Source organism: Euprymna scolopes, chromosome 29, assembly GCF_053919585.1.
Source record: "Euprymna scolopes isolate OS-2025 chromosome 29, ASM5391958v1, whole genome shotgun sequence".
NCBI classification, from domain to species: domain Eukaryota; kingdom Metazoa; phylum Mollusca; class Cephalopoda; order Sepiida; family Sepiolidae; genus Euprymna; species Euprymna scolopes.
This window is the reverse complement of record NC_136510.1, coordinates 60,182,147-60,196,553: the sequence shown is the minus strand read 5'-3', so window position 1 is coordinate 60,196,553 and position 14,407 is coordinate 60,182,147. Positions and strand designations below refer to the sequence as shown.

General features: G+C 34.0%; 1 protein-coding gene across 1 annotated transcript in view; it reads right to left on the bottom strand.

Moving 5' to 3' along the window:
- The window catches only part of LOC145252660 (uncharacterized), a 684,850-nt gene extending 670,799 nt beyond the window's left edge, over positions 1-14,051 (bottom strand). The window contains exon 1 of the mRNA XM_080112433.1: positions 13,927-14,051. Coding sequence (XP_079968559.1) covers positions 13,927-13,958 — 32 coding nt within the window. The 5' untranslated portion in view covers positions 13,959-14,051. The remainder of the gene's footprint in view (positions 1-13,926) is intronic.
- Between the last annotated feature and the right edge of the window lie 356 nt (positions 14,052-14,407).

Sequence of the window (14,407 nt, the reverse complement as noted above, 5' to 3'; positions counted from 1 at the left end):
TTGATTCACAACCGTAATCTAAATCCTGAGGCGATACAAATGTCCGTCAATACCCTCGTGGGGAATAAGTCCTTACATCTTTCAGAGCTGGAAGTGTCTATTAAATTGGGACATCAGCGTCCTTTTTATCATTCTGCATTGTTTGCTGAAAATTTAAAATTGAAATTTAACGTAAACAGGTTCGATGAGATTACGTCGAATTTAACTGAAAAAGGGTATAAGTTTTGCCCTGGTTATTCTGAACTAAACGGTTCTAACATTCTCGGTATCATTGGCCTGGATCTTATTCCTAGAATCCATAATCTCAGTTTAATTAAGTGCTTAAGAGGTTCCGCTTGGAAACTCCCCAATTATATCATTCCCTTCGGTGAGGGGTCAAGTTTTTTAAACAAAAATGATAAGGCTGTGGAAAAATTGCCAGCCTTCGATCAAGTTATTAAAACACTCCCTATGTGTCAGTCATATTTAATTGATAGTGTATTAAAGCCAGTAGCATCTTACGATGATGTGCTGCAACCTTTTTTTGATGGTCCTGCTGTTGAACATGGAGTAGAAAAGTTTTTTTCTCTGGACTCCATAGGTATCGAGGATGCCAACCAGTTGTCTTCAATTGATAAGAAAAAAACAAATGCCTTCGAAGAGGCTATAGTTCTCAAGGAAGGAAAATATTAGGTCGAGCTGCCTTGGGAGCATGACAAGCTTCTCAAAGTGGAGTCCAATAATGTGCCTTCACTGCGAATAATGCATAGGGTGGCCCAGTCCTTGGAAGGAAAAGGACTGTATAACGATTATATACAGGGCTTCAAAGAATACGAAGACTGCAGAATTATCGAACCTTTCTCCGTTCCCCATGGAACTTATGAGAATTATAACTGGATTCCCTATCGGCCAGTAATTAAAGAAGGTCTGGGAATAACTACAAAAATCCGCCCTGTTTTCAATTGTCTGTTGAAACGTAAAGGTAGTGTTTCGATTAACGACGCTGCTTATTCGGGTGTTAACATGACTGCATTGTTGCTAGATATTCTACTAGCTTTCCGAAAAGAAAAATATGTGCTTTTGGGCGATTTGCGCAAAGCTTTTTTACAGATCAGGTTAAAATCTATTGAAGATAAAAATAGATTTTTTTTTTCCTCAAGGTAGATGGCAAATTGTGCGCCTATCGATTTAATACTATTATTTTTGGGTTCAATGCCAGCCCTTTTATATTAAGCTTTATACTTAAGCATCATGCCAAAAATATGAAGCTGATTTGGCTTCACATTCGATTTCCAATAAATTCTATGTTGACAACTTAGTTACTACTAATAGTGACCGAGATACTCTAACCCATGTGTATAATAAAGTCCGCGACAGACTCGGAGAAGCGGGGTTTGAACTCCAATCCTGCAACTCCAATTGCACGAGCATACAAAATAAAATGATGGAAGACGGTACTATCTCGTCTTCTTCCCCCAACTTTGAAAAGGTGCTGGGGTATCAATATTCTGTTGAAAGGGATACCCTTAAACTCGCTCCATCTGTAATTGATGGCAATGCCAATACCAAACGCAAGATATTATCTCAAGTCTCAAGTCTATATGATCCATTATCTTTACTTTTTCCTGTTACCGTGCAGGGGAAGATTATTATTAGTCAACTGTGGAAAAAGGAGTTGTCTTGGGATCAACAAATCCCTGAAGAAGTTAAGGCCACGTGGCAAGCACATGCCAACGAGCTGAATTGTATAGGGAACTTTGAATTTCCTAGATGTACTCTCCTAGCGGAATCCCCTGTTGAAATTATTTGCTTTAGCGATGCTTCTAAGCATGCTTATGGGTTTTCCGTGTATGCGAAACAAGGTGCTCAGTGTTCCTTGATATTCGCCAAGGCAAAAGTGGCACCCATCAAGGGAAAATCACTACCTGTTTTGGAATTATTAGCTATATTTCTAGCGTTTAAAGTTATTCCACAAGTTTTGGGTGCTCTAGCGCCCATCAATATCAAATCCTTTTTTGTCGTGTCTGACGCACAAGTAGCCCTGTCATGGATTTTGAATGGGAAGGTAGCGAAAAAAAATATATTCATTGAAAATCGCGTGTCTGACATTAATAAGTTCATTGAAAACATCAAACTTAAATATGGGATAAACCCTAAATTTAGATATGTTCCTTCGTCGGATAATCCGGCTGATCTTTTAACCAGAGGTATTACTGCCTCTAAGTTCAAACAATTTTTCAAATTTTGGACCTGCGGACCAGATTGGCTTAATCAAGTTGAAATCAGCTGGCCCACGTCCCCCTTGCCTTGTCTTAACAATGTTAACAGGAAGATGGTAACATGTATGTTCTCGGATGAAACTGCTTCTAACGAGAATCACTTGCCAATTAAAATATCTGATTTTTCCTCATTAACTAAGGCTATTAATGTCTTATAAAAAGTTGAGATTCGGTGATAAATTACGTCACCGAAAGACTGACACCGTCAAGAGAGCTAAATTGTTGCTCTTCTCTCATTTACAAAGGGAAGCCTTTCCCACAGAACTCGCTTATTTGCAACAACCCTCTAATAGGGCTGCTCCCCCAAGAGTTACGGCCCTTGGGTTATTCCTAGATAGGGAGGGACTGATACGGACTCAAGGACGTATTCAGAACTCCGAGGTTTTTCCATATGAAGTGAAATTTCCTATATTGTTAGGAAAAAATACCCACTTGACCAAATTGGTCATTATTGAAGCTCACCAGAATTGTTGTCATATGGGAGCAAATTCAACCCTTAGCAAGGTGAGGCTATCGGGTTTTTGAATCCCCCAAGGGAGACAGGCGGTGAAGTCGGTTCTCCGTGACTGTGTTAAATGTAAGAGAATTAATTCTCTACCGTACAAAGCTCCCTCTGGGTCTCAACTGTCTTCTGATAGAGTAAATTTTGTCCGGCCTTTCAAATGTGTAGGGGTGGATTTTACTGGACATTTTTTTGTCAAAAACAATAATGAGGATGTCAAAATGTACATCCTACTGTTTACTTGCATGAGTTTACGTGCCATACACTTGGAATTGGTACCGGACATGAGCGCAAGATCCTTCTTGTTAGCGTTCGTTAGGTTCACCAACTTATTTGGTGTACCAACTCATATGTATTCCGACAATGCTAAATCTTTCATAGCGTCGGGTATTATATTATCAGACATATTTGTGTCTGATGAATTTAGAGAATATTTCAAATCCACTACTATTGTTCATTATACAATTCCCCTGTACTCTGCATGGCATGGTGGAGTATGGGAGAGATTAATTAAAACTGTGAAACAGTGTCTTTCCAAGTTGTTGGGTAGGAGGAGGGTCGGTTATTTCGAGTTCCTAACCGCCCTTTCAGATGTTCAAAAGGCCATAAATGATAGGCCACTAACATTTATTTCGGCTTCTGATAGAGGCCTTGATGGGTTGACTCCCAACCATTTTTTGCAGACAGGATATCATCCCCGCCTGCTTATCAATCTTAGCGGTTCAGAGGACCCTTGTCCAGAACCTCCAAATAGAAATTCGCTCTTACATTCCCTTGAAATTAGGGATGAATTTGTCAGTAAATTCAAACGTATTTGGCATAATGACTACTTGCTCTCAATTAGAGAAGTAGACGCCCACATTACAGAAAATGAAACCGCTAAAATATCAGAGGGTGAAATTGTTCTTATCAAAGCTCCTAATAAGTCCCGGCCCTTCTGGGGGTTGGGTAAGGTAGTAAAATTATTGGTCGGAAAGGACAACAAGGTTCGTTCAGCCTCAGTGCTGAAAGACGGGTGTGTCTGGATTGTGCGGACCAAACACCAAGTTAATAATTGTATATTCCTTTTATAGACTCATCAGTAGAGTCATTCCTTTTATTGCTAATAAATTCTCTGTTTGCCATAGAGAGATCGTTATAAGTTCAGATTGACAACAGACACACATTGCATTTAATTGCTATTATTGTGTTAATATTAAGTCCTTTGGGACAGAATTCATTGTAATAACTTGTCCAAATAGGCGACAATCCTTAATTTCCCGATAAAAAAGAAAGAAATGAGTATCCATTTCTTTCTCTTCCTTCCTTTGGCAGTGTGTTAGAAATTTCAGAATGCAAAGGCGATAACCGCGTGATTGCAAATCACGCGATTATTTCGACCAATGGTATTGCGTTGATTCAGTTGCTGCGGAGGATGCAGAAGTGGCGGGAATATTATGTTTCAAAAAACAGATTTCAATATGATGCCGAGCAAAGCCGACACGCGAAATCTCGCTCCAGGCCTTATGAACTAAGGCAGGGTTCTACACCATTTATTTCTCCGCTCATTTAAATGTGGATACTAGCCAGAGGCTAAAATGTTCTACGGAATAATTACTTCATTAACATTGCCCACAAGGGGGCATATTATTTTATGAACTTCGATCGCAATGTGCGTAGTTCGTATTCGACAGTCTGGAAAGATTTCGAGAACCCTCAACCAATTCAACGAGCGGCCAATTCTACCAGCATCTTCAACAAGAAGAAAACTACCTTCGCCTTTCAAGGCAAGAACTACCCGCCATTTGGCAGAAGCTGAAGAGGGCACTCTTTTGCAATATGGACTCCTTTTTTACCCTTGGATTTTTATTCTTGGATTTAAGGTGAGCCTTTGTTGCTTTTCTGTGTCTCTTTCATTCTGTCAAAGGCAAAAACGAGTAAGAGAATTTCTTACAATATGTAGAAAGAAAAGATATAACCTTATACTTTTTTTTAGAGATGAATGTACACGGGATATCCCTGTTTTGGGATCTTGGATGCTCTGAGGGGGAAAAAGAAAAGTCACAGAAATCCAGCCATAGTTAGAATTCAGTGCGAAAGTAGGAATTTTGGCGCAGGAGATGGGGGGGGGTTATTTACTTAAGGGTGATGTTTTCTAAGTCTTTATCGAGTTCCAATAGTCCAAGCAAAGAAGTCCGAGTGAATCAGTGAAGTATCTCCTCCTCTCTATATGCATATAAGAAAAGGTATAATTAATAATTAGAAGCCAACCACAAAACTTTAAGTAAATGAGCTTTGATGTATGTTCCAAAAGAAATAAAATAGTTAGAAAATAAGACAGAGCTCTTATTATTAGTAGAACAACTATGCAAAAGAAATGATCAGAACACATTTGGACGAAGAGTCGTCGATCTTGTGAAGAGGTAAAATGGGACCTCGGTTTACGGCATAATGGTGGCTGGATGAAACAGCTGATATCGATCATAGGAGATACTACCCTACACCCAAAATGAATATGCCAGGGAGATCAGATAGAGATTCTGGTCTAAATATAATTTATGGAGTCAGTTGGAAAAGGGCTGACTAACAAAGTATTTTTTTTTTGGATCGTGGCTGATCTTTCTTAGCCAAGGTGGTTGTATAGATATAGAGAAAAAATGTACTAGAATTTAAAAATGCATTTTTTAAAAAATAGGAAGGAAATGGGTGTTACATGAAAGGGCTGTCTCTTCTCATGTAAGTAAGAAGACATACTAGATAAGTGAACATGATATTAGGATTAGACTAGAATCGAACCCTGTAAGCAAGTGTTAAATGGAAAATGGAATGTTAGAAATTATGTCCACTGTTAATTCTATTAGAAATAGTTAAATATTGTTTATGTCGAAAAAAGAGTCGATTGTCCATTCTTTTAGAAATCTGAATATTAAATATGTCAATTAAAAGAATGGACATTGCAAATTAAAAATATATTGTTTAAAAATAGGTTAGAATTCGAATTGAGGATTCTTTTATTTGCCAAACGTGTGTTTGGACAAACATATGTAAAGCCACGTGAAAATTAGGCACGTTTGAAAAACCACACTTCTGACGTCATAAACAAAGGAGATTTCTCAATATAGGAATCTAAGAGTTAGAAGTTAGAAGTCAGTTGATGAGTTAGAGTTGATGAGAGAGAATCAGTTAAGAGAGGAAAAATAGACCATGTAAATCAAAGTTTGAATTCCTGACATCACCGTTTGAAGAATAATGAAACCAACTATGTTTGTAACTGTTGTCTCGTGTCGTCATTCCATACAACAGAAAAGGTAAATGTGTTTATCATCATCTTGTAACGAACATTGTAACCCCTTCCAAGTATTATGTGTCCATCCCCACCATCACCATAAGTGAAGTATCTCCTCCTCTCTATATGCGTATAAGAACTGTCGCATCATATCATGCAGTCTGTATTAATAATATGAAATTCCCAAGAAGCATCCCAGTCTGTTATAAATGTCTCCCTCATTATCATCGTCATCTGTTCTGAGTCCTCGTATTACATGAACCCGTTATACATGTCCCGTTATGTCCTAATATGAGCCCCCTGCCACACAACAGTGGATCTACAAAATGTTTATTTTTTGTGCAATAATATTTTTAATTGGTTTTAATCTGGTGATAAAATAGCTGGCAAGAGCCATGTTTATATTGTAAGAAATTCCACATGCAACCGCCATCTTCCTTTTAGGCCGGCCATACAGTTCTAGTAGCCGGTCTGTGATTGGTTTAAATTTGAATGTACCAGGTGATTTGACTTCACGCCTTTTTTGTATTGATGCGTTTATTTTTCAGTCTAAGAAAAAACACGGAACGGGGTAGATTCAAACAGCAGTTCTTTCTCTAGGGAGCCAAGACAATTCCGTCACGGACACCAAACAGTCGGTGAACGAAGGAAACTTCTTTACAAGCAGAGACAACTTATATTGCTGAATCTATTCAGATCAAGGATGGCATTCAAGAAACTGTTCATCATGTTTATTGTCCAAATATTGGATCTTACCTCATTTCTTCTTGAGTCCCAAGGGGCTCACATTATGCCTGATTATAGGCGCCATCATTCCTGCCATATTCTCCATAATCATCATGGATCCTTCCAAAGGAATAACGAACTAACATTTCAACAATAGGAATTTGAACTAAAGGCTCCATGCGTATAGTAGCAAATCGGGCCACCGTTTTGCAAAAGGACTTACCAGAACCAAAGAACTTTCATTGCTGTTACATTGTGAATAAATTTTGAGTTTAAAGGTATGGCTTTTTTTTTGTAGAATTCATTTGCTTCTGTTGAAAGTAAATTGAGTGTGTAGGAAATTTCTTACATTCCCATTTTGTTGCAAAACGACGAAAAAAAAAATGATTCTCATTTTTTTGCAAAATGGCTAATTTAAATATATTCTTTTTTTTTTTTTTTTGCAAAGCGTAATAAGATCTCATTTTTTTTCCAAATAACTAGTTTAAATATATTCTCAGTTTTTTTTTTTTTTGCAAAGCGTAACAAGATCTCGTTTTTTTTTTTTTTTTCAAAATGACTAGTTTAAATATATTCTCAGTTTTTTTTTGCAAAAGCGTAATAAGATCTCGTTTTTTTGCTAGCGTAATGATTAGTTATAATTTGTGTAAATTCTTGATTTAAGATGAGCAGATTTTTTTCATAATTTGAGCAGATTAAAAAATTAAATATTTTTTCTGTTTCGTTAAATCAGAAATGTAATTATTTCGTTAATGTAACTTATGTTGCAAAAACTAATAAGACATTGATACTTTTCGATTGTTTGCATAAAAAAAATAAGTAAAGAAAGTTTGGAATTCTTCTTACCTTTGAAATTACGTTAGATAATAAATTAATTCGGCCTGGAAATTGGGGTGTAAGTTATTGGCGTATTATAACTGAATTTTTTAATTTAAGATCCCACGTGGATCATATACATGACTAAATTAAAAAAAAACAAAAAAACTTCGGTTCAAATTCTGCAGACGTAAAAATAAAACAGGAAGGAAGAAATCGTTAATGATTTTTTTTTCGCAATTTAAATATTAATCACACCTTGAATGTGTTTATTGCACGCATTGAATCTTTTTTCGCAATTTAAATATTAATCACACCTTGAATGTGTTTATTGCACGCATTGGATATTAATTGATTTTAAATCATTGATTAATTTAAATTGAAATTAATCGCTGGCGGCCATTTCGTTAGCGTATTTAAATTGAGATGCTAATGTTGATTGTTATTGTGATGCCATGTTTAATGTATATTAATTGTTAGTGCTGTTGTTGTCAGTTTTCAAATTATAATGTTAATTGAAATTTTATTATTAAAAAAAAAATCTTTAGGGGACAGGAAAGGGTTTAATCCCCCACACACTTGCTAGGTATCATTGGTAGCTCGGGAATTTCGAATTCGGTTATAAATGTGTAACTTGTTCATATTCCTTAGAGCATTAGCCATAGTTTTGGGGTCGATTAATTGCTGGCGGCCATTTCGTTAGCGTGTTTATTTGTGATTATATAATTATGTTTTGGAATAATACTAGCATTTCAGCCCGGCGTTGCCCGGGTGTTTGGGGGTGTATGTTGAGCAAATAAAAACGTGGTAGTAGGAAGGCAGGCTCGAACCCGTGCCGTAAAGGAGGAAAAGAACGGGGAAAAAACTTTGCTGTTACGACCACCGCCAAACCGAAAGTGACGAAGGTTTAATAGGCTAGACAATCGAAAGGAGAGGATGGCTTTCGAAAATATCGGCGAAAAAAGCGACCCCCTGTAAAAAAAGTGCCGAGTTGAAGGTGAAAATATCAATGATTTTAGCCAATTTTTCGATATTTGTCGTTTGAAAGGTTGAACTTCAAAATGATACAGATCTTGTAAAAATCCGTCGCCTCTGTCGAAAGTTTTAGGCAGACATGCAAACATACATACATACATACATTTATATACTGGTAACTAAAAATTCTCGACCCAAACCGATGAAAAGCTAACCCTATCTCTGAATACCCTTTATGTAAAATTTCAAATGTTTAAACAAGAAATTGTCTGAGTAATTTGGTAGAGACCGCAGAGGTCAAATTTTTAAAAACTTTGACCCCTGTTATGGCCCCTTAACATTTAATGTTTTGTGGTCAAATCAAGTTATTAAGTTAGATCCCTGTCCAAGGAACCTACATCGAAAATTTCAAGTGTTTACACCCAAAATTGTCGGAGAAGTTGTATAGAGTTCTCAAAGGTCAAATCGTTGAACTTTGACCCCTTAACAGCCAAATTTCTGACCGAAAAGGGATCACAAAGATTTTCTCAAATCTCAGTAGCCTGTATATCAAATTTCGAGTCTGTAGACTTAAAATTGACAGAGTTATTGCGTAGGGAAATGTACACACACAGACACACACAGATACACAGGAACGTTCACTTTTATAGACATATAGACTGGCGGTTTTCGCCACCTTAACATTGGCAGATAGTGGGCAGGAAAGGTTGTAATCCCCCCCCCCCTTTTCAGGCACCTTGGTGTCGCTCGGGAATTTCGAATTCGGTTATAAATGTGTAGCTTGTACATATTCCTTAGAGCATTGGCCTTAGTTTTTGGGTCGATTAATCGCTGGCGGCCATGTTGTTAGCATGGTTTATTTGTGATTACTATTCCGTATTGGAATAATATTGGCGGTTTTCGCCACCTTTATATTTGCAGATATAGTGGGCAGGAAAGGGTTTAATTCCGCCCCCTCCCATTTTGTCAGGCGTCCTTGGTGTCGCTCGGGAATTTCAAAGTCAGTTATAAATGTGTAACTTGATCCTATTCCTTAGAGCATTCGCCCTAATTTTGGGGTAGATTAATTGCTGGCGGACATTTTGCTAGCGTGGTTTATTTGTGATTACAATTCCGGTTTGGAATAATATTGGCGGTTTTCACCACCTTAATATTTGCAAATAATTATATGTCTGTTATTTTATTAATTGTACTCTCAGGAGACACGTCCTTCTGAAAATACCTTCGCATTGGATATTACAAGATATTCCAGCTTATCTAAGGCAATCAGCGTTTTAGAAAAAGTGTTGAAATTTTATGATTTTAATAAATTTTATGATTTTAATAAATTTTGAGTTTAAAGGTATGGCTTTTGTTTGTGGAATTCATTTGCTTCTGCAGGGAGTAAACTGAGTGTGTAGGAAAGAAATTCATTACAATATTAAAGCTTAATATTAAAAAAAATTAAACGCAATTAATTAAAAATCGATGTTGTAACTGAACATTTTGAAATAATGGAATTTTAATCATTTTAATCTTTTAAAAATTAATTAATTTTTAGGAAGTTTTTTTTCCTTGGCAATTCAACTGATAATAGTGTATATTAATTAGAAAAAAAAACGCTATTAAAAACATAATAATATTAAATTTATATCAATTTATTAATTGCAACTTCAAGGTAATTTTTTGTTCAATATCCGTATTTAAATAAAAAAAAATTAATATGTTTTACTTATTTGAACCCTTATGTTTCATAATAAACAGAAATTTCGATCGATGTAAACATATTTTGTTCAAATTTCGAAAAAAAATAAATATGCGGGGGACACGCACTAAAAAAAAAAAATAAAAAAAATAAATTCCTCTTGTGTATTTTACAGAAACTGCATTTTATATGTAATTTCATTCTAAAATGGATAAGCATCGAAAATTTCACGAAAATGTGACCATTAGTTGATTTTTGCTAGATTTATTAAACACGGGTATGTTTTCAAGTTCGAAATGCTTACAACATGGAAACGTTATTTTAAAGTGCCAATTATGTAAACACGATTTTCGTCTCGCAATTTCATTATTTTCGTACAATGAAAAAAAAAATAATTACTAGTTTATTTTGCCTTTCTTCTTTTAAATGGTACAAAGTTATACTGATAATAATTTATAATAAAGTTACATCGTTTTACATATGAGGGGTTAATTCTGGTGCCTACATCTTTTTTTGACGAAAAAAACTTTTTGTTGATATATTTTTTGCCAAAAAGCTAATAAATAAATAAAAAATAATTGAATAAAATAAAGTATTTCCAGTCCTTTAAAGGTAGGTTTTTGATATTTTTTATGATTTGCATTTGTATTTTTCCCCGGTTTGTTTGTTTTCTACGTCTGTTACAACGGCTTAAGCCGATGATTGCCAATCCCGCCCGATCCATGCTTGACGGGAATTCCCGAGAATCCGGGTCAAATTATGCAAGAGTACCCGAAAAAAAAAAAAAAGAGTAAATAAAACAAACAACCCACCGTAATAATTTCATAAATTCTACTGTTTTTTGTTGCTGTTTTTATTTTAATTTCTTTTAATGGCGACTGTGTGTGTGTGTGTGTTTGTTTTTTTTTTCGTTATAAAAGTTTTATTTCTTTGAATTAGTGAACAAATACATTTTTTGTTTTGTTTGTGTATGGAAAGTTATTTTTTCTTTGAATTAATGAAAAAGTATGTTTTCTTTAAAGGAACAAACATCACTTTTTGGGGGTGGGGGTATATATGTATTTTTTGTTAAACTTTTTTTGGTGCAAGCCTATAAATGGGCCACTAGTAATCTTTTTTACTATAAAAATCTGAAAAAAATCTTTAAAATGTACATACTTGTCACTGCATGAAAATGTCATATTCCAAAAATCACGTAAATTGATCAAGTAGTTTTTTTATTTAAGAAAATCAAATATTATGAGAAATTTTATCGAAGAAAAACTTCCCACCATCTTGTTTTTGAATGATACACTGCTAGCGATACCTGTTGGAAATATAAGATCGGCAAGGGGGCAGACAATCGACTTTCCACACTATAGAAAAAAAAACTTGGAAAATTAAGACATTTATAAGTTTTTGAGGATGTTGAAAACGAAAATAACGTTTAAAATTGCAGCAAACAAGTAATTTTAAAGATATGAAGAATTTTACGTAAATTGCACCCACACGTTGAGGCTCCTCCAACAAAAATTCGGCAAATGTGTTTTACACATGTGGGTGCTCAATTTACGTAAAATTCTTCATATCTTGGAAACTACTCGTTTGCTGGAATTTTAAACGTTATTTTCGTTTTCAACATCCTCAAAAACTTATAAATGTCTTAATTTTCCAAGTTTTTTCTATAGTGTGGCAAGTCGATTGTCTGCTCCCTTGCCGATCTTATATTCCCAATAGGTGTCGTTAGTAGTGTACCATTCAAAAACAAGATGGTGGGAAGTTTTTCTTCGATAAAACTTCTCATAATATTTGATTTTCTTAAATAAAAAAAAACTACTTGATCGATTTACGTGATTTTTGGAATATGACATTTTCATGCAGTGACAAGTACGTACATTATAAAGATTTTTTTCAGATTTATAGACTTGCACCCTTTTTTAACGGTCGGTTTTCCTGACAAAACGCGAGAATCGTTTCCGGAGACTTACAAATAAATTCCAGCCTAGAATTGTTCATTTTTCTTCCTTGTCAGAACTCCTTGCAAGACTTGTTGCTTGAAATGCAACGATACTCTGCCTTTTTTTTTCTTTTTCTTTGAAGTGCAATGAAACTCTTTCCTTTCTTCCTGTTGTTTTCTTCCAATTTTTTGCCGTCTGCTATCTCGGATCTCTTTTTGCTCTCGGTATAAACCGGCGGTTTTCGTCGTTTGCCAGGCGTTGCTGAGCAAGACTCACGAAAAAACGTGATTTAAACTACAGAAGTACCTTTATAAGCAATCAAATTTTGTTCATGCTACTCATCATTTTAAATATTTTCATAATATTCTTTATAATTTGACTTTAACTAACCCATCCATCTGATTAACCCTTATACTCGACCAATTATTGACCTTATTAAGTGATAACTCATTAGTAAGAAAACACACAGAGATAAACAAAGGGAATTATTTTCATTCTCTAAATTATTTTTTTGTGAAATTTTTTGTCAAATATTAGTGGTTTAACAATGAAAAAATATAAGGAAATTATATGAAATTATGTTAAACGAAAACTTGCAAGAAAAAGTCCCTGAAAATTTAATAAGCCTGTTAAGAAATTTTGTTAATATTGTTTATTGTTTTATTTCATTTAATAAAGTTTCTTATTTTATTTTATACTTTTATTACAAGTATTTGTTCTTCTTCTTCACATTACACAATATTCTGAAATGCTAATCAATAATATTAATAACATCAAAGTTATTTTTTCAAATCGATTTAAATATGAGAAAGTATGAGTATTGAAATTATTCAATAATTTTCAATAATTTTAAATTTAATTTTTATCTTTTTCTTCATTTTCAACTTCATATTTTGTTTCGAAAAAAGCACAATTGATTGTACTTCAATTTTACTGTAACCAGTAAGATTGAAACGGTGATTAAAAACATCATTGCAAGTATGAGAATAGTTTAAGTTAGTCACAATGGTATAAAAGTACTCAACTTTAAAGTAAACGAAAAAATTAATTCTTTAAAAGACCAGATCTTAATTCTGTATAAAGAATAAGAGTATCTTAAAATAAATGAAACATTATTTTGCTAGGTAAATAGTTTTATTTTAAGTTGTTCAATATTGAGTGAAATACTGAGAACGGAATTTTATGAACAAGCCAGCATGAATATTATTTAACTTAAAACTTGTACGCAAAATATGAAAGACAAGAAAAGAAACAATTATTATTGACTAATTATAATATTTACATCTATTCCATTAAACTAAGCATATCCAATTTCATTCTAATCTATATAAATAAAACAGTAGATATATGTATGTGTGTCTGTTTGTGTGAAAAACTCTTAAACTACTGATCACATAACACTAAAAATAATAGGAAACAGTAATACACAAAGGATGGTTTATAACGAGTAAACTCTTTGTTTAGATGAATGAATAATGCGCACAGAAATGTCAGCAAGTTGAAATGTAAAATATTCATTTCAACTTGTTGAGATATTTCTATTACTTTTGCGCATGTGCAAATTAATTCATAGCTTAAAATGGTTTAATTTTAAATCTTTCTTATCTATCTGTCGATAGCTCAAAAGGTAGAGAACGTGATTGGAATGCTAAATATTTAAAAGAGAATTGACTCTGAAATAATAAATACGAAATCTGCATGAATAAAAATATATTTAAACATATTTTATGAACACGTATCATAATAATATAAACTACACCTACCTGATTTCATTGGGAATTTTGTTGCCATTCATTTTGAGTTTGTGTCCTTCAGTATTGATTATATTATTTGCAAATCTTTGCACATAGAAACTGCTCCACACATTATTGGAGTGTAAGAGTGTTATATTGATTGCAGGCACAACTCAGTGTGTGTTTGGATTACATTCAGAATAATTGATGTCCTTCCCTATTGTTTTCAGCTTTCTTTCTCACGCAATCATGCAATTTTTACCATTAAATACGTTTTTTTTTTATCATATTTCTCTTTATGATGGTTATTCAGATACAAAAAATCTCACATTTTGGAATTCATTTCCTATAAAAGATTGGATTTACTTAACTTCTCTTAAAATATGGAAATAGTAAACAGAATTATAATAAAAAATAATCATTTTAGTAAAATGAAAACAAAAATTTTAATCATCCACCGACGTATTGTTTTGCTGTATCAGTCAGGGTGCTTTTTTTTTAATTTTTTTTT